This window comes from Megalobrama amblycephala, linkage group LG20, assembly GCF_018812025.1.
Source record: "Megalobrama amblycephala isolate DHTTF-2021 linkage group LG20, ASM1881202v1, whole genome shotgun sequence".
Lineage (NCBI taxonomy): Eukaryota > Metazoa > Chordata > Actinopteri > Cypriniformes > Xenocyprididae > Megalobrama > Megalobrama amblycephala.
The window spans coordinates 432,879-453,811 of record NC_063063.1 but is presented as its reverse complement, the minus strand read 5'-3'; the positions used below and the strand labels follow the sequence as shown (position 1 = coordinate 453,811).

The window sequence follows — 20,933 nt, the reverse complement described above, 5'->3', positions numbered from 1 at the left end:
TTTCTTGTGAAATGTACTTCAATAACTTTGCTTAGTTTACAACTTCAACAAATGTTTTTTTTTACAGTGCAGATACTAAATTGATCAAAAACTAATAATAAGTTAAATAATCAAAGGTTTTGCAATCATAATCATAATTCTGACAATCATAATAAGGTGGATGTTGGTGTAACAAATCACAGAGTTTCACAACCACAACAATTCAGCGTCATTCATAACTTATGGGTAACAAAAATATTCTAAGAATGTTCCATTAAGTTATTAAAATGTTATTTCTGAATATTCTCTTTTATAAATGTGTTATGTGAACGTTAAGGGAACATTCCATTGTATCATTCTTCAAACATTATGGGAACGTTACTTTTGAATGTTCTCTGAAACAAGTAGAAACATTTAAAAAACGTCAAATTAAAAGGCTTCATGAACGATGTATAAATAATGTTTTTGTGCTAACGCTTTGAGAACATTATTAAAGACCAGATAACTCTGATCGAAGGTTTTATTAACGTTACTGGAAGAATGTTTGTTCATAACTTTGTTTGCTGGCTTGCAGTAAGTAAAAGTAACTTTCGCAATCTAAGCTTCTGTATCAACATTACATCACCTGATCTTGTGTGTTACAGTTGAAGTAGTTCAAGTCCTGATAACTCTTGTGAACAGCTCTTTGTTAGGGTTGGTGATGATAAACGCTTCAGACGGTGACTCACGTCTGAGAGCCTGGATAATACTCGTCTGTCCAGATAATGAAATAATAAATCTTTTACAGTGTGTTCATTCAAGAACATTTCTGACTGTATTGCATCTCGTGGACAAACTTAGTCATTCTCTGCAAACTGATAAATTGAGGAAGTCCAGTAATAGTTCTGTTTCAAATGAGGTTCAGGGCTGCTTGTAATGGCAGTGTAGAGTAAATAAATTCAGAATTTTACAAAAATTTGAAAGATTCTCTCGAAGTTATAAACAAACATTCTTCCATTAATAGAACATTTGTTCAAAGTTATCTGTTAAGGGATACCCATAATGCCCCTTTCACAAGATGTAATATCAGTCTCTGGTGTCTCCAGAATGCATCTGTGAAGTTTCAGCTCAAAATCCCCCACAGATCATTTATTACAGCTTGTCAAATTTGCTCCTATTTGGGTGTGAGCAAAAACACGCTGTTTTTGTGTGTGTCCCTTTAAATGCAAATGAGCTCCGCTTTCCAGAAGAGGGCGGAGCTTTAACAGCTCAACAACAACAAAGCTGGAGAATCTCACGCAGCCAAAATGAGGAAAGTGTTCAGCCTTACATTGTTCAAACCGGAGTCGACACTGATGGAGAGACTCAGGAAGAAGTTACAACTTTTAGACGTTTCTGAATGGTTAGTGGATAAATTGATGTAGTTGCTGTGGAGTTGATTCAACTCATCCACTAGCATGTGCCGTCATGTTCATCTTTTGTGCAAAACCCGTATGGACGCCCACTATACATAGCGTACCTGCCATACACACCAGGATAACGTTTATGATTGCTATCAAATTGCTATTTTTTTCCAAAATATCGCTCGGACAGAAACGCTCCTTTTTTAGCGATCAATCTTGTCAGGGTCAGAAGCTAACGAGACTCTAAATAGTGTTCAGCGCTCGTCTGTGCAGCCAACGACAGAACAGTTAGCATGCTTTGCTCAAACTTTTGCCATGGCGTTAGAACTGGTACACCGTTTCGCTTGCGAAAACAAAATGGCGGCGCCGTGGGTGGAAACATGCAGATTAAGGGGCGGTGATATTATAATAAGATCCCCTTCAAAGGGAGCGAAATCTCATTTTTTCACATGCTTGCAGAGAAAGGCTAAAAAACAAAGTTAATGGGTTGTCCCTTTTCACGTTTTCTGGGTTGAGATGCAGAAACACAGCTTAAACACAGAAAAAGTCAGATATGTCCCCTTCAAAACATCCAGAAATAACATTTTTAAAACTTAAAGGGAATGTTTGCAAAACATTCTTAGAACATGCTTTTCTTAGCTGGGGTTTTCCTGTATGTAAGCATGATGCATTTGTTTGTGTGTCGAGTAACAGACGTGACGCCTAACCGCAGTCAAGCACTCCATCAGCTCAGAAAACCCTGATCATCTCTCTCATTCTGTTACCATGGCAGCTGAGCATGTGGCGTCTCTGTTGTCTGTTTTGCACAAAGACACTGATTACAACAGGAACTACTACACTAACTCAAACCGGACACTGGAAAGCCTCCTTCTTTCTCCTGTGGGACGATGTTTCATCATCGATCTGCATTGAGCTCTCAGGTGTGTGTGTGTTTGTGTTGCACAATACAGATGCAACTATGATAATATCAGAATATCTTCCTCTTGCAGCATCTCTTCTCTTCTCTGATGACGAGGGCGGGGCAACCTGTCACTCACATGAGATCCACCAATAGCAAACCACAACCATCCAATCAAAATCAAGCCCCGCCCTACATTTGTTCTTGTTTGCGAAGCGTTTCACTCGATTGTTTTGTTTTGTTTTCACTGTTATAGCACGCACCAATGATTCGTTCACACTAACAGCAGGAACATGCATTATGAAAATAAACTGTTCATTTGGATTTCCTGTTTGCTTGAAACACACTGTGAATTTCCCACAGTTTTGTTGTCATGCAGTTTAATCTACAGGCGTGAACACACACACACACACATCTGTCATACTCACAGTTACTGTGGATTCACACTCCTGCTTCCTGACGGGTGACGTCGAGCCGGGACTCTGAGAGAAGAAAGAAAACTGAGCGTCAGACATGCTGTGGATGTTGTGGAGCTGTTTCTCTCTGTAAGCTGTCATCCTGAGGATGAGGAGGAGCGAGGGAGGATGAGAGAGCGGAAACAAAAGTCCCTTCCTTCTCTTTGCTTCCATAGATGATTTCTGCTGCATCTTTAGTAAATGCTCAGGTGAAGTGTGTCATTGCAACATGTTTTCCCAAACACTCCCCCTTTACTATTGGCTGGAGGAACTGATAGTCCCGCCCCCAAACTCACGCCGTTGGTTGAGCCGATGTTGCTGTGTTGAGAGCAGCACACAGGCGTTTTCGGATCAACCTACGAATGGCTTGATAATCATATGCACAAAAACATTCAAACAACAGTCTCAGTGAGGAAAATGCTGATATTTCACAGACGTACACCACAAGTGATCAGATCATCCTGAAAAGTGCTGGTTTTATTTGAGTACTTTGTTTGCAGGTGGATTAATAACACTTCAGGATTGATTTATGATTCCTCCAAGCAAACATAGTCTCAGTCATATGTTGAATCATCACTGAATCAATATGCATTGAGTTTATCTAGTTCATAGAGTCTCAGCTTGAATCTGCAGTGAATGTTGTTTTAATGCCAGTGATACAGATTGAAAATATGTTAAATGAATAAACGAGCGAGCGGCCGTACCTGTTGATCTGTGCTGGCCTTCCGCACGACTGCATGCGACGGTTCGGTCTGATGCAACGGGCTGCCATTAGCATGAAATCCATTCACTGCAGGAGGAAACGTGAGAGGAGTTTGATTCAGAAGATCTTTTCCTCTCGCAAGGTCATTTAACAAAGCAAAGACAAAGAACATTCGTTTGTAATGAAAGAGATTCACTGCCTTTGTGTTCAGAATCAATGCAAGTCTGAGTTTTTCAGCTGAATACAGTGAGTTCATCACAAAGCAGTTTTCAGACAAGAGTGCCTTAAAAGAATGATTCTCTCGAAAATGAAGAAATAAAAAACATCACTGACATCAAACCTGACGCAGTTTATTTCATTTATTTATATATTTTTAAAATACATAAATAAATGTGTGTTGGGACATTTAAGTTGTAAGCTATATGTGTTTGAATCACTAAAAGCTGGTTGAGTATGATGTTGAATCACTGAAAAGAATCGACTCATAAGAGTTATTCATTTAGAAATTGGACTACACTGGTTTTTATGTTTTGAATCTCTGGAAAGAGTCGGCTCATAAGAGTCAGTTGTTCAGGATTCAGAATACACAGGTTGTGCATGTTTTGAATCACTAAAAGAATCAGATCATAAGAGTCATTTGTTCAGGAATCAGACTACACAGGTTGTGTTTGTTGATGAATCACTAAAAATAATTGTCTCATAAGAGTCATTCATTTAGGAATCGGACTACACTGAATGTATATGTTTCGAATCACTGAAAAGAATAAGCTCATAAGAGTCAATTGTTCAGGAATCAGTCTACACTGGTTGTGTATGTTTTGAATCACTAAAAGAATCAAATCATAAGAGTCAATTGTTCAGGAATCAGACTACACTGGTTGTGTATGTTTTGAATCACTAAAAGAATCAAATCATAAGAGTCAATTGTTCAGGAATCACTCTACACTGGTTGTGTAAGTTTTGAATCACTAAAAAGAATCTCTTGTGTGGCTCATTTAAGGGAGTGTAGGATCTTTCTGAGTGATGGAGCTCGTAATGAGCCGAGCTTTATGCTCAGATGAACATGTCTACTGTTTCCTTCCTCAGTCCATGTGCAATGACACTCATTTCTCTTGAGCCGGGTCATAATTTCATTTGCTCTATGGCGTTCCGTCCACATGCTGGACACTATTATGCTGTTCATCTGTCATTGATATGTGCTGGTAGACATTGTAAAATGCTGATAGCCGGTGCAAATCAAATCAAGAGTACTAAAGCGAGCACAGTTGGACTCTCAGGACGGAGGTGGGGACAGTAGATGCTCCATTAGGTGATCTGTGGATGGATTGGGGAGGAAAAGCTTTTGGACAAGTGTTGAACTACAATGATCTGTAATGGGGTCCAAAAGGCTGAGAGTCTGGGATTCACTTAAATCTGGAAATACAGAAAGTTTTAAGGTGAAAAAGGTCAAATGCAGCTAGAATGAAACTGTCCCAAGCTCTTTCCAGTGAAGCGGTTGACCTAGATCTCTCCCGTACGCCTGAGGTGAATCATTAACTCGACTCAGTTCAACTGTTCAGCAGATTGAGCACAAGCTGTGAAGCCTAGATGACTGTGTATCTCACACTCCTTTCTGCTGATCTGTTAACAATACTGAACAAGTTTATGGTGAATCACTCTCTTTGTTTGCCACAATCTCAGAATGTGAAACTGATTTATATCTGTCCTACTAATTCCCATTGACTTTCTTTTCTGATTGCCTACAAAAACCCAACTGAGAACGTTCTCAGAACTTTAGTAGAACATTCATTCAAAGTTATCTGGTCTTTAATAATGTTCTCAAAACGTTAACACAAAAACATTACTTATTCATCGTTCATGGAATGTTTTTCTGAAACGTTTTAGTTGGATGTTTGTTTTGTAAATGTTACTGCTTGTTTCAGAGAACATGCAAAAGTAACATTCAGTGTTTGCAACATGATAAAATGGAATGTTCCCTTAATAATGTTAGTATAACTAAGAAAAAACATTTTTAGAACTTTTAAAAAACTGGTTCAGGATCAGTTTGGTACCTGTAGGCAGTGAGTTCTTGTGTTTGACGGGTGTTCTCGGGGTTCCAGGGGTGCTGGACGGCCTCTCCCATGTTGTCTCTGAAAAACAAGAGCAGAATCAAACCATTTCCCATTAATTCCATCTTCTGTAGGGCAGGTAATGCTCAATAAGTGTAACAGCGGTGATAACTTAATGCACTAGTGCTCTCACAGCGGCGTATCTGACAAAGTTCAATCCAAACCAGTTTGAGTAATGATCCACACATATCGACACTAAAAACCTTTTGAGGTATAAATGTCTTTCTTTTTGCACTGAATCAAATCATACATGATTTACTGTAATTGTTCCTGTATTTTATATATTATAGAAATATATTATATATTATTATTGGTACACAGAACACCCTAGTAACCACATAGCAACATCCTAGTAACCACCCAGAATACCCAACATCATAGCAACATCCTAGCAACCACCCATAATATCCAACTGCATAACAACATCCTAGCAACCACCCAGAATACCAAACTGCATAACATCCTAGCAACCACCCAGAACACCCAACCTCATAGTAACATCCTAGCAACCACCCAGAATACCCAACCGCATAGCAAAATCCTAGCTACCACCCAGAATACCCAATCACATAGCAACATCCTAGCAACCACTCAAAATACCCTAACAACCACCCAGAATACCCAACCGCATAGCAACATCCTAACAACCACCCAGAATACCCAACCGCATAGCAACATACTAGCAACCACCCAGAATACCCGACCGCATAGCAACATCCTAGCAACCACCCATAATATCCAACTGCATAACAACATCCTAGCAACCACCCAGAATACCAAACTGCATAACATCCTAGCAACCACCCAGAACACCCAACCTCATAGTAACATCCTAGCAACCACCCAGAATACCCGACCGCATAGCAAAATCCTAGCTACCACCCAGAATACCCAATCACATAGCAACATCCTAGCAACCACTCAAAATACCCTAACAACCACCCAGAATACCCAACCGCATAGCAACATCCTAACAACCACCCAGAATACCCAACCGCATAGCAACATACTAGCAACCACCCAGAATACCCGACCGCATAGCAACATTCTAGCAACCACCCAGAATACCCAACCGCATAGCAACATCCTAGCAACCACCCAGAATACCCAACCGCATAGCAACATCCTAGCAACCACCCAGAATACCCAACCGCATAGCAACATCCTAGCAACCACCCAGAATACCCGACCGCATAGCAACATACAAGCAACCACCCAGAATACACAACCGCATAGCAACATCCTAGCAACCACCCTGAACACACAACCGCATAACATTCTAGCAACCACCCAGAACACACAACCGCATAGCAACATTCTAGCAACCACCAGAATACCCAACCGCATAGCAACATCCTAGCAACCACCCAGAATACACAACCGCATAGCAACATCCTAGCAACCACACAGAATACCCAACTGCATAGCAACATCCTAGCAACCACCCAGAATACACAACCGCATAGCAACATCCTAGCAACCACCCAGAACACACAACCGCATAACATTCTAGCAACCACCCAGAACACACAACCGCATAGCAACATTCTAGCAACCACCCAGAATACCCAACCGCACAGCAACATCCTAGCAACCACCCAGAATACCCAACTGCATAGCAACATCCTAGCAACCACCCAGAATACCCAACCGCATAGCAACATCCTAGCAACCACCCAGAATACACAACCGCATAGCAACATCCTAGCAACCACCCAGAACACACAACCGCATAACATCCTAGCAACCACCCAGAACACACAACCGCATAGCAACATTCTAGCAACCACCCAGAATACCCAACTGCATAGCAACATCCTAGCAACCACCCAGAATACCCAACCGCATAGCAACATCCTAGCAACCACCCAGAACACACAACCGCATAACATTCTAGCAACCACCCAGAACACACAACCGCATAGCAACATTCTAGCAACCACCCAGAACACACAACCGCATAACATTCTAGCAACCACCCAGAACACACAACCGCATAGCAACATTCTAGCAACCACCCAGAATACCCAACCGCATAGCAACATTCTAGCAACCACCCAGAATACACAACCGCATAGCAACATCTAGCAACCACCCAGAACACACAACCGCATAGCAACATTCTAGCAACCACCCAGAATACCCAACCGCATAGCAACATCCTAGCAACCACCCAGAATACACAACCGCATAGCAACATCCTAGCAACCACCCAGAATACACAACCGCATAGCAACATCCTAGCAAACCACCCAGAACACACAACCGCATAGCAACATTCTAGCAACCACCCAGAACACCCAACCGCATAGCAACATTCTAGCAACCACCCAGAATACCCAACCGCATAGCAACATCCTAGCAACCACCCAGAATACCCAACCGCATAGCAACATCCTAGCAACCACCCAGAATACACAACCGCATAGCAACATCCTAGCAACCACCCAGAATACCCAACCGCATAACATTCTAGCAACCACCCAGAACACACAACCGCATAGCAACATCCTAGCAACCACCCAGAATACACAACCGCATAGCAACATTCTAGCAACCACCCAGAACACCCAACCGCATAGCAACATTCTAGCAACCACCCAGAATACCCAACCGCATAGCAACATCCTAGCAACCACCCAGAATACCCTTCCATCTGCATAGCAACATCCTATCAACCTCCTAACAACCACAAAAAATACCCTAGCAACCATATAACTACACACTAGCAACCACCCCGAATACCCTAGCAACCATATGAAACACCCTAACACCCCGATCAGAACACCCTAGCAACCTATCTGTTTCTCTGTAGTGTTTCTCTTTCTCTAACTTTTTCTCTGTAGTGAACGAGGCATCAGTTCAGCTGAAATGAGAACAGATCAGATGCAGAGAAACGATCAGAGTTTCAGAGATTTACCTACATTACTGACACACATATACGGTTTCACTGATTCGCTCCTCATAAACATCAGTCAGGTTACAATAATGAATGCCTCTGATGAGACTCACTGTCTTCACTGATACAGAACTGCATCTTAATCCTGAGCCTGCTTGAGTAATTATTAATACGTATATGCAATTGAGAAGTTCCTAACCAGCCTGAGAAACATCTGATTGAGCTACGACTATGAAACAGAAAAGCCAGTTACTAAGCAACAAGCATCAGAGAAACGGATAGTCTAATTATTTAGTTCAAACGAGCCCCGAGCGCTCGGACAGGCCGGACGGGCCTCACATCGACTGTATTGTTGTAGTTTGACTGATCTTCTACATCACACTCCATGGATAATGGCCCAGTTCTGCATTCTGTACTTCATCTTTAATTTACCACCATCTGTACTGCCTTGCAGCTACTGCACCAGTCAAACTATCAGGAAACATACGCTGTGAAAAATTATGTATATACATATATTTATACATGGGCGACATTGGGGGGGGCAGATAACCCCCATATTTTTCCCGACTGTAGGTCCGGGTATACTTCGTTTTCTGCATTCCGCTACGTCTCGCACACGAGCCTTTCAAAGTATACTCCTTTGGCCGTGAGTGCGGAAAGATGCGTTCGGAGTGTGCACACTATCTAGTGGTTTCAAGCACTCAAGTCCAATGATGGGAATAACGGCGTTATAAATAAATAAATAACTCAGTTACTATTTGTGAGAAGTAACTAGTAACTATAACTAATTACTTTTTTAAAGCAAAACCCAAAACTGCTCAGGTCACTCGCACATGCGCTGTTGTACGCGGACCGTCTGTGCGGTCACAAAAATTGGGCTGTACACAAACGGGGTGTGCGGACATCTGAGGACCCTTCTGATGATGAAAATTACGTCATGCCGACTCTCATTCCTCGTCTGGTATCGTTTAAAGCCCTTTGAAGCTGCACTGAAACTGTCATTTTGACCTTCAACCGTCTGGAGGCCACTGAAGTCCACTATAAGAAGAATAATCCTGGAATGTTTTCATCAAAATCCTTCATTTCTTTTCGACTGAAGAAAGAAAGACATGAACATCTTGGATGACATGGAGGAGAGTAAATTGTCAGGAAAAGTTTATTTAAAAGTGGACTAATCCTTTAAGCGCGAGTGAATGTGAGTCTCTTCTAATAGCGAAACTGTAAGTTTATCTGCTTCAAGAACAGCGCTGTTATTAGTGAGAAATGTAATATAGCTTTTAAGTTTCTAAACTATTTTACTGATGAGTTCAAGACCTGCCTGGAACTTTAGCCGTGCATTTCCCTGAAAATAACTACACACCTTAAAACATTCGTCAACCAATCAGATTCAAGCATTCAACAGCCCTGTATTATAAAACTAAATTATTTGAGTGTGTTTTACAAGGAAATAAAAATTATTTGTCTGCTTTCGCGTTTAAGTCAATTTCTTTGTAATTATTTGTGAAATTTACTAGCAAGAGAAAATTGAGTGAAGATTGTTTCAAAGTAAATGCATTACAGTGTGTTCCTGAAGAGGCTGCAGGTTCCATGAGGTTGATCCGAAACTAGTAGTTTATTTATTCATCATGTGTTCCCCAGAAGAAAACCCTAACCACTAAACCAAACCACTACAGCTGTGAAGAGGAAGGAAACCACACACACACACACACACACACACACACAAGCATGCATGCATGCGTTACCATGGCAATCACACAACACAACAACCCTCTGTTTAATCAGCATGAACTTCAACACAACAACACAAACTACAAATCAAACTGAAAGCAGGAGCTGGAACGATTCCTGCGAGACACGTAACATGTTTTGTGTTTGTGAATGAGTAACTAGCCAAGATTAGTTAATAAAGTCCTAGTAATCATTAATCTGGCTTGACTGGATTTGGACAGCGAGACTGAGTTCTAGTTTCTGTTACTCACAGACTCTGTAGGATTACTGTAATTGGTTGGTTAGAAGATTTATTTATTTCCTTGCTTTCTCAACTCGTGTCTTCAGAGCCGCGCAGAAGAAATGCTGCTTCACTGACACTTCATAGGCGGCGTCTGGATGTCAGTGACAAGTGAAGTAATGGAAACCATAAGTCAGAACACTCATCATGTGGATGTTTAGATGAGTGTGTTCATTATTAAATGTCAAGTACCTACATTTAAATCTTTAAGTATAGTGGAAACTTCTCTTCCATGTTGATTGATAGTAATAAAATAACTAGTGGGTGAATGATGACAGTATTTAAAAAGGTAAAACTTTTCTTGAAAATGTGCTAAAAGAATACTGTCCCAAACCCAGTTCATTTTAAAGGGAATGTATTCTGCTTTTTTGCATGTCCATCTTTCTTTAGTGTGCGATGTTGCTGTTTGAGCATGAAAAAGCTTTTTCTAGCGGAAGTTCTCCTCTATATCAGTGTTTCTGAACTCCCTGAATCGCCTCCATTGTCGTCTTGAGTTTTCTTCACAATATTCCTCATTTAAATAATTAGTGTGTTAGTAGTGTGCTGAAACTGGCGGTTATGGTAAGGGGCGGGGCATTTCCCAAACACCAATCACAACACACTGCTCCAGCCGACCAATCAGAGCACAAAAACAACATCAAGACCACCGTATGTGAAAGGCCATAATGGATCTTCTTTAAGCAAAGCTGCTGAAAATGAGCACCAGAAGTGAGATCAGCGCCACATGAGCTTTAAAGCCTGTGTGAATTTTGCAGAATGTGAGCACTGAAACGTCACACACACGTATTTAAAATGTGAGAAAAGTAATCAGAGGTTTTATATCTCACCTAAGGTGAGATGTTTGCAAGTCTCCTGTAGTCACTGTGGGCTGACTGACAGTTCTGAGCGGTACAATGCTGATTGTTTCGACACAATGAGAAGAGAAGTGGAGATATCTGTACCCAGAGCCTTGATCCGTTCGGACCAGCCTGTACCGGCCCTGCTTTACTGTCCTCAGACTGCCACAACTGAAGAAGATCTTTTGTTACGTCTCAGACTCTCTTTGTAATGATGCACATGACAACATCAACTACTGAGAGCAAAGAGAAAATACTGCACAGTTGTAGTTTGAGGAAACTGAGGTTTTGTCTTTGAGTTTCCAATTCGAAAGCAAAAGGTTGCATCCCAGCTGACAGGGAACGCTCTGGCGCAGTTCTCTCAAAGTTATGAAGAAACATTCTTCCAGTAACGATAATAGAATGTTTCTTCACAGTTATCTGCTCTTCTCTCAAAACATTAGCACAAAAACATTTATTCTGAAACATTTTAGTTTAACATTTTTTAAATTCAGAACGTTCAGAGAACATTCAAAAGTAACGTTTGAAGAATGTGATAAATGGAATGTTCACATAACCAAGAACATTCAGAAATAACATTTTCATAACTTAATGGAAACGTTAATGAAACGTTTAGAGAACGTTTGTTTGTCATGTGGGCATGTGCTCACCGTTGCTGATGGTGTTGACGTAGTAGCGGCGGCCCTGCGGCGACATGTAGCTCTTCCAGTCTCGCGGCAGCGGCTCGTCCAGCGGCGACATGGAGGATAGTTCCTGCAACGCAAGAGGAATAAATAATGTCAGACACTTCACTGGGAAAATACACACTTTCAAGAGCACAAATATAATGTTACAAAAGATTCTGTTCAAATAAATGCTGCTCTTTTGAACTTTCTATTCATCAAAGAATCCTGAAAAATAAAATGTATCAGTTTCCACACAAATATGAACTGTTTTCAACACTGATAATAATCATAAATGTTTCTTGAGCATCAAATCATCATATTAGAATGATTTCTGAAGGATCATGTGACACTGAAGACTGGAGTAATGATGCTGAAAATTCAGCTTTGATCACAGGAATAAATTACACTTTACTATATATTCACATAGAAAACAGCTGATTTACATTGGAATAATATTTTGTGATTTTTACTGTATTTTTAATCAAATAAATTCAGCTTTGATCACAGGAATAAATTACACTTTACTATATATTCACATAGAAAACAGCTGATTTACATTGGAATAATATTTTGTGATTTTTACTGTATTTTTAATCAAATAAATTCAGCTTTGATCACAGAAATAAATTACACTTTACTATATATTCACACAGAAAACTATTTTTTCACTATTTTTACTGTATTTTTGATCAAATAAACGCAGCTTTGGTGAGCAGAAGAGACGTACAATCTTAAAACTGTAGTCATTTGCAACAAATAATGCTGGAGATTCATTTATCCAGTATTATTTTGACGGCGAACGATAGCAGCTCTCGCAGGATGTTGTGTTTCTGTCTCTGTCGAGCTGGAGCAGTGTTTTTAGAGGTCAGGTCAGAGAGGTTTTCCCTCTCGTAATTTCATCCAGTTGGGAATGTTGAAAATGTGTGGGAAGGATTCGGTGGCAGACGTCAAACGCGGTCGAGATGACTATGAGCGCTGCCACTGTGTGAAGGGTTTGTCTGAATAAAAGGACTACAATTCTGTCATTTAATCATTTACTCACACTAACATTCTTTCTCTCTTAGAACACAAAATTCTTCCTTGTCTTTCTGAAATAATCATGCAAAATGTTTCCTTTTGTGTTCCGCAGAAGAACGAAAATCATGCGAGTGGCATGAAGGAGAGTAAATGATGACAGAATGTGGATTAGTTCTTATAGTGACTCATCATGTGGAGAGAATCAGTGAATATCAGTGAGAGAGAGAGAGGCGTTCACTCAGAGCTGGACTGGACAGTGGAAATGGATCAGTGAAACGACCGAGGTCCGAGAATCTGCTTTTCCTCTGGTGTTTCCTGACGATAAATGATCTAGTGGGACACAAACTGACATTCCTTATCGCCACAAGTCCAGCAGAAAACAACTTCACACATAGTTATTACTGTCATGTGTTATAAATGATGACTGTGCTCATGGGACGAGGCTGCATTGAATTAAATTAAGTGTTTACTTCCTGTAAACTGTATATATATACTGTATATAGAGAGAGTATATATAGTATATATAGAGTACATATATATAAATCAACAAAAGACGCTTTAATTCCTGCAAACATGATCTGGTGAATGTACTGATTTGGGGTTGATGGTGATTAAATAATGCATTATTCCAGATGGTCGACCTTATAAACCCTGAGGACGTCCGATCGTGAGACGCCAAATGCGCCCGAGGCTTCCTACATATGCTTACACCAGACTGAACCCAACCCGGATCACTCACTGACGCTCCGTGTGTTTCCATACACCTATTTTGATGTCAATTTTGGGATATTGCGTTAAAAACCCTGATTTGGAAACGACAAGATGTGCATAAATACTAAAAACCTTCTGTGCTCATTTGAGGCGGATAAGAAGACATGTGCATAAACTATGATGGAAACACATTTACTGAATAAATCCCTCGATGTGCAACAAAACACTCAGCGGAGGCTGTGATTGGATAACTGGACTAACCGCCGGATGTTGGTTTGGTGGTTCTGAGTCAAAGTCTGTCATCAGAATGATTTGGTTTAATTCCCTGCAGAAGCGTCTCACACGATTGTGTTCCCAAACACCACGATCACATGATGTGTTTCGTCTGACGCTCTGAGATGAACTCATTTATGATGGAGGAGTTTTATTAATGATATTTTGCACCAGTTTCCCAGGAAATGATGATTTTGTTCTCTTGAACACATGGGATGGAAACGCTGCTTTCGTCGCAAATGATTTATGTCAAATCCCAAAGTTAGATGTGCAGCTTTGGATGGAAACACATCCAGTGTCATTGATGATCGCTGACAGTGAAAATAGACCCTGGATCAGACATAAATACATTTTGAATCCCTAAGGAATATCACGGATAGTTGTTTTTCTCGTGTTCCTCTGCTTTCCCCCTGTGTCTGTATGAAGTTTATCTATATGAGGACACACATGGTTCCCACACCCACGTTTTTTTTTGTAAAATTCATGGCTCATTCTCAGGCTCTGGCATCCTGTTTGGAAAATCTGGAATGACCCGTCAAACGCTCAAGGAAAGAATGCTTTGAATCTTGTGGATAAAGTCCATCATACTCTTAAATATCCAGTACCTTGACCTCACATGACCTTTCATCCCGCAGTTCTCTGACAGACGGATCATTTAAAGTCACCATCAAATCAATAAATATTGCAGTGTTCATTATAAATGATTTAGCACGGTTTTAAATTCATGTTCCTCATGATCTTGAATCAGAATATCTTCCTCTTGCAGCATCTCTTCTCTTCTCTGATGATGAGGGCGGGGCAACCTGTCACTCACATGAGATCCACCAATAGCAAACCACAACCATCCAATCAAAATCAAGCCCCGCCCTACATTTGTTCTTGTTTGAGAAGCAGTGGTGAGTCACAGACGTGCAAGAGTTCTTCTCTTCATCATGTCTGTGTGAGTCATTCTCCATCATTTTTAGCATATTTTGGTCTTTCCTCACTGAAGCTGCACTGCTGAACAGAGGGGAATATATTACTGATGGACACTAATGTAACAACTATAATTATTATTAACAAAAATAATAATATAAATAATACTATTATTATTATTTATTTAAAAGAATAATGTAGTAGTAAAATAATAATTGTTAATAATAATAAAAATAAGTTCAGGAACAAAAATAATATAAATATATCTACTAATAAAATAATTTATTAGTAATAGTCATGAAATAATAATTTTAATAAAATAATAATAGTTAATAATAATAAAAGTTATTTCATGAACATAAATAATTTAAATATATCTACTAATAAAATAATTTATTACTAAGTCATGAAAATGTATTTAAATTAATTTAAATAATTCTACTAATATTATTTGTAGGATATGTAGTAGTAAAATAATAATTGGTAATAATAAATTAAAACTGATTTCATGAACAAATAATAAATATAAATGATTAAAAAAATAATTTATTGGTAATAATCATTAAATAACAATTTAAATATTTCTATTAATATTATTTGTAGTATATGTAGTAAAATAATAATTGGTAATAATAATAATTTCATGAACAAAAATAATATAAATAATAAATACTACTAATATTATTTATCTACTTTTTTACTAATGTTATATTTATATATTATTAATAAAGCAATGTAATAATAATATTTAAATAATTCTACTAATATTATTTGTAGTATATGTAGTAGTAAATTAATAATTGTAAATAATAATAATAAAAGTAATTTCATGAACAAAAACAATATAAATATGAATTATTTAAAAAATAATTTATTATTAATAATCATTAAATAATAATTTAAATAATTCTATTAATATTATTTGTAGTAAAATAATAATTGGTAATAATAATAATAATTTCATGAACAAAAATAATATAAATAATAAATACTACTAATATTATTTATCTACTTTTTTACTAACATTATATTTATATATTATTAATAAAGCAATGTAATAATAATATTTAAATAATTCTACTAATATTATTTGTAGTATATGTAGTAGTAAATTAATAATTGTAAATAATAATAAAAGTAATTTCATGAACAAAAATAATATAAATATAAATTATTTAAAAAATAATTTATTATTAATAATCATTAAATAATAATTTAAATAATTCTATTAATATTATTTGTAGTAAAATAATAATTGTTAATAATAATAATAATTTCATGAACAAAAATAATATAAATAATAAATACTACTAATATTATCTACTTTTTTACTAATGTTATATTTATATATTATTAATAAAGCAATGTAATAATAATATTTAAATAATTCTACTAATATTATGTGTAGTATATGTTGTAGTAAATTAATAATTGTAAATAATAATAATAAAAGTAATTTCATGAACAAAAATAAATAATATAAATATAAATTATTTAAAACATAATGTATTATTAATAATCATTAAATAATAATTTAAATAATTCTATTAATATTATTTGTAGTAAAATAATAATTGGTAATAATAATAATAATTTCATGAACAAAAATAATATAAATCATAAATACTACTAATATTATCTACTTTTTTACTAATGTTATATTTATATAGTATTAATAAAGCAATGTAATAATAATATTTAAATAATTCTACTAATATTATGTGTAGTATATGTTGTAGTAAATTAATAATTGTAAATAATAATAATAAAAGTAATTTCATGAACAAAAATAAATAATATAAATATAAATTATTTAAAAAATAATGTATTATTAATAATCATTAAATAATAATTTAAATAATTCTATTAATATTATTTGTAGTAAAATAATAATTGGTAATAATAATAATAATTTCATGAACAAAAATAATATAAATAATAGATACTACTAATATTATTTATCTACTTTTTTACTAATGTTATATTTATATATTATTAATAAAGCAATGTAACAATGATATTGAAATAATTCTAATAATATTATTTATAGAAAATAATGAAATATTGTAACAATAAAATTATTTACTCAAAATAATAAAAAAAAAATGAATCTACACCCCTAATTTAATTAAAAAGCAAGATTGTTTTCTTATTAATCTTTCTTATGTCTTTTTATTATTTTTAATAAATAAAATTGTGCTATTTATATATGCTGCTATTTTATATTGATAATAATACAGATATCTATTCATATTAATACAATTATATTCTAATGAGCTAAGATCTTTCATCTTTATGAGTTTAAACGTTTCTTCAGATCTCGCTGCAGAATCAAACTCTTCTCCTGTTTTCCGCTGTCAGCACTTTCAGAGCATCAGGCGTGTTTGAGGGAAGTGTCTGTTTCCTATTATTCACTCAAACATGAATCATGATATCATCACTTTCAGCTCCAGCAGCCCGCAGGATTCTTCAGTCAGGCTCTACACACACACAGCGAGAGAAACAACACCGCGTCGAGAGCCGTTTCTCACACACGCTCGCAAACTGATCACGAGAGAGTCGAGGTGAAGCAGAGAGGAGGGAGAGAAGCTCCGAGCACGGCCCAGCGGATCTCTGGAGTTTGTTTTGATTGTCCAGATGTGAAGCTGGAGTCTCACAGGGATCGTCAGGCTGGAGCACGTCACTCCCACAGACTGAGATCCCAAACAACACTTATCAGTGTGCTCCAGCGCTGTTTGTGCGTCGCGCTCTGATTCTCCTGCTCTCTGAGCTCCAGCACACGCCCGGTGACTGAAGGATATTTTATCCTGGTCATTTCCATTCTTAATCACAGTGTGTGTGTCGTCATTAATCTGGTTTGTGAAGCCGGCGCTCTGTTTGTCATTTCCAGCTCTCGTCTCTCCAGGACTCTTCCATTAATTCAGTATGTTAGTGTGATTTCTCCTGCTTTATCATCAGTATAAAAGCACAAACAAACACATTTCCAGATCATCTGGCAGATATATTTGCTCAAGCTTTGACTCACAAAACAAGTGTGTGTGTGTGTTTGACGTTAGATAAGCTGACGGCTCGTTTCTGCCACAGAATTAAACAATAAAAAGAGGAATCTGCGACTTTTTATCTGCCGATTCCGACTCAGAATTGTGAGATTAAAATGAGGAATTGCGAGGAAAAAAGGAAGGAATTTAATTGAGTGTGTTACTTCCTTCCTTGTTCAATTTACTTGCAATTTCTGAGTAAAAATAGTTTTTACACCTTTTTTTCAGTGTGTTTTTGCTCTTTGTGTTCATGTCTGCTGTGAGCATGTGACGCTGATTCTGATTCCTGCGGAGCAGCACAGGTGGAGAGCGGGGCTAGTTGTCGTCGGGATGGTTTGACGGAGGGAGACGCTGCACTTCTCTGCATGTGAACACTATTGTCACTGAACACAGGAAGTGACACGTGAGAGCCTGAGATGATGATGCGTGGAGGTGAAGAAACAGACGAACACTTCTGCTCTGATGACTGAAGATTTCCTTCTGTGACGCTTAATGAACAGATCAATAACAGACGAACAGATTGAAGAGAAACACTTTAGATGAGTGTAACACTATCTATCTATCTATCTATCTATCTATCTATCTATCTGTTAATGTGTCTATCCATCAATCCATCGTTCTGTCTATCCATCCATCATCTATCATCCCATCCATACACCCATCTATCCATTTGTCTATCCATCCATCTGTTTATATTTATCTATCTATCTATCTATCTATCTATCTATCTATCTATCTATCTATCTATCTATCTATATCTATCTATCTATCTATCATCCATCCATCCATCCATCTATCATCCATCCATCCATCCATCCATCCATCGTTCTGTCTATCCATCCATCATCTATCATCCCATCCATCCATCTATCATCCATCCATCTATCCATCTGTTTATATTTATTTATTTATCCATCTATCTATCTATCTATCTATCTATCTATCTATCTATCTATCTATCTATCATCCATCCATCCATCTATTTATCTGTTAATGTGTCTATCCATCAATCCATCGTTCTGTCTATCCATCCATCATCTATCATCCATCCATCCATCTGTTTCTATCTATCTATCTATCTATCTATCTATCTATCTATCTATCTATCTATCTATCTATCTATCTATCTATCTATCATCCATCCATCCATCTATCCATCTGTTTATATCTATCTATCTATCTATCTATCTATCTATCTATCTATCCATCATCTATCTATCTATCTATCTATCTATCTATCTATCTATCTATCTATCTATCCATCATCTATCTATCTATCTATCTATCGATCTATCTGTTAATGTGTCTATCCATCTATCCATTTATATCTATCCACCCATCCATCCATTTATGTGTCTATCCATCATCTATCATCCATCCATCCATTTGTCTATCTATCCATTTGTCTATCCATCATTCCATCCATCCATCTATTTATCTGTTAATGTGTCCATCCACCCATCCATCTGTTTATGTCTATCTATCTATCTATCTATCTATCTATCTATCTATCTATCTATCTATCTATCTATCTATCTATCAAGTAGTAACATTTAAAAAATTTAGACGACTGTCCAACTAAAACATTTCTCACAAAATATGACATAATGTTTTTGTGCTGATGTTTTGAGAACATTATTAAGGACCAGCACTCCTTAAACTCGCTGTCAGAATGTTTGTCCAGAAGTTAGTCTGGAGCTGTTCTGTGATCTGAGCATGCGTGAGGAACGAGGAAGTCTCGGTCGTTCCTTCAGTATCACTTCATCAAAGATAAGAGTGTCCATCATGAGGGAAACTGACCCTCCTGAACAACAACAGAAACATCCAAAACCTGTTTGAAAAGTTTCGATGGGCGCGTAAAAACTTCTGCACGAGTCTCGAGTGTAGATTAACTGAATAAAACACGGATTATAAAGACGCTGAACACTGAGAAATCAATCAGAATAACATGATTTCGCATAACTGTAAAGTGGCTGATACAGTTTAGACATGATGAATGCACCAATCAGATCATGTAGATGAAGAACACACACACACACACACACACACACACACACACACACACGAGGTGATCTTACCTCTATCTGAACATATGTAGATGGAAACCATCCCTTCTCTCCGTCCTTCTCTCCCTCCCACCATCCTCCGTCCAGAGCTTGTGTGATCTTGATCAGTTCTCCAGCCTCGAACTTCAAGCCCTGCTGATGCTGATCCCCGTTATACGCGTATAAACTTCGACAAAACGAGCCTGACATCGTAAACTCCTCCGCTGGTGAATGAAATCTCCAAATGTTCTCCAGTCCGAACTCCAGGCTGTCCTCTGCTCCTCTGCTCCTCTCAGACTGAATCTGTGTTGCTGAATGAGGCTCTTCTTCATGAACACACCCACTCTCTTCACACACAGCTCGCCTCCATCCGAGAGCTGTTACAGCAGAGATCAGTGTTGTCTAATGCAGGAGATCACAAAGAACTGCGACAATTCAGGACATTCTTCTCCTGATGAAACACGGGAAGCCCTTATGGAAGTGTTTAGAATTGCGTTAACAAAAACTCCAGTATTTTCACTCTGATTTTCAGCTGTTTAACTAGTGAATTACTTTCACAATGTTGACAAGCCTTATTTTGCATGTGTAGGCTGTTAACTCCATCCCCCCAGTGTTGTTAGAGACTGATATGACTTTCCTCAATAATTCTTTACAGTATGTGAGATGAAGTTGGCGTTTCATGTTTCACAGATTTTGCTTCCAGTGACGCATTAGTTACTTTCCTGTTCAAGACATGAATATTCACGGCTCTGTTTGAATACTCCAAATGTTGGAACCATCAGTTAAAAGGCTTTAGAAACGAGCTACAGGCGTGAAACCGAGTGAATGTACAGTACAGTACAGTATACTGCACGTGTGTTTGCCTGCTCACTCCCTCTAGTGGTCAGACACCTGCAGTGTTCTGATGTTTCAACAGAAATATGTGCTTTTTGATATAATTTGTCTTATAAATGTGGGTCACTTGAATCAGGGTTGTGAGCTTCAGCAAAGAAAAACAAGGA

General features: G+C 37.7%; 1 protein-coding gene across 1 annotated transcript in view; it reads right to left on the bottom strand.

Annotated features, from left to right (window-relative positions):
- LOC125255447 (growth arrest-specific protein 7-like) overlaps positions 1-20,640 on the bottom strand; it is a 36,701-nt gene extending 16,061 nt beyond the window's left edge. Inside the window, exons 1-5 of the mRNA XM_048170723.1 lie at positions 19,966-20,640; positions 11,919-12,021; positions 5,469-5,546; positions 3,419-3,504; positions 2,688-2,741 (exon numbers count right to left, since the gene is read on the bottom strand). Coding sequence (XP_048026680.1) covers positions 2,688-2,741; positions 3,419-3,504; positions 5,469-5,546; positions 11,919-12,021; positions 19,966-20,142 — 498 coding nt within the window. The 5' untranslated portion in view covers positions 20,143-20,640. The remainder of the gene's footprint in view (positions 1-2,687; positions 2,742-3,418; positions 3,505-5,468; positions 5,547-11,918; positions 12,022-19,965) is intronic.
- Positions 20,641-20,933: the final 293 nt, after the last annotated feature.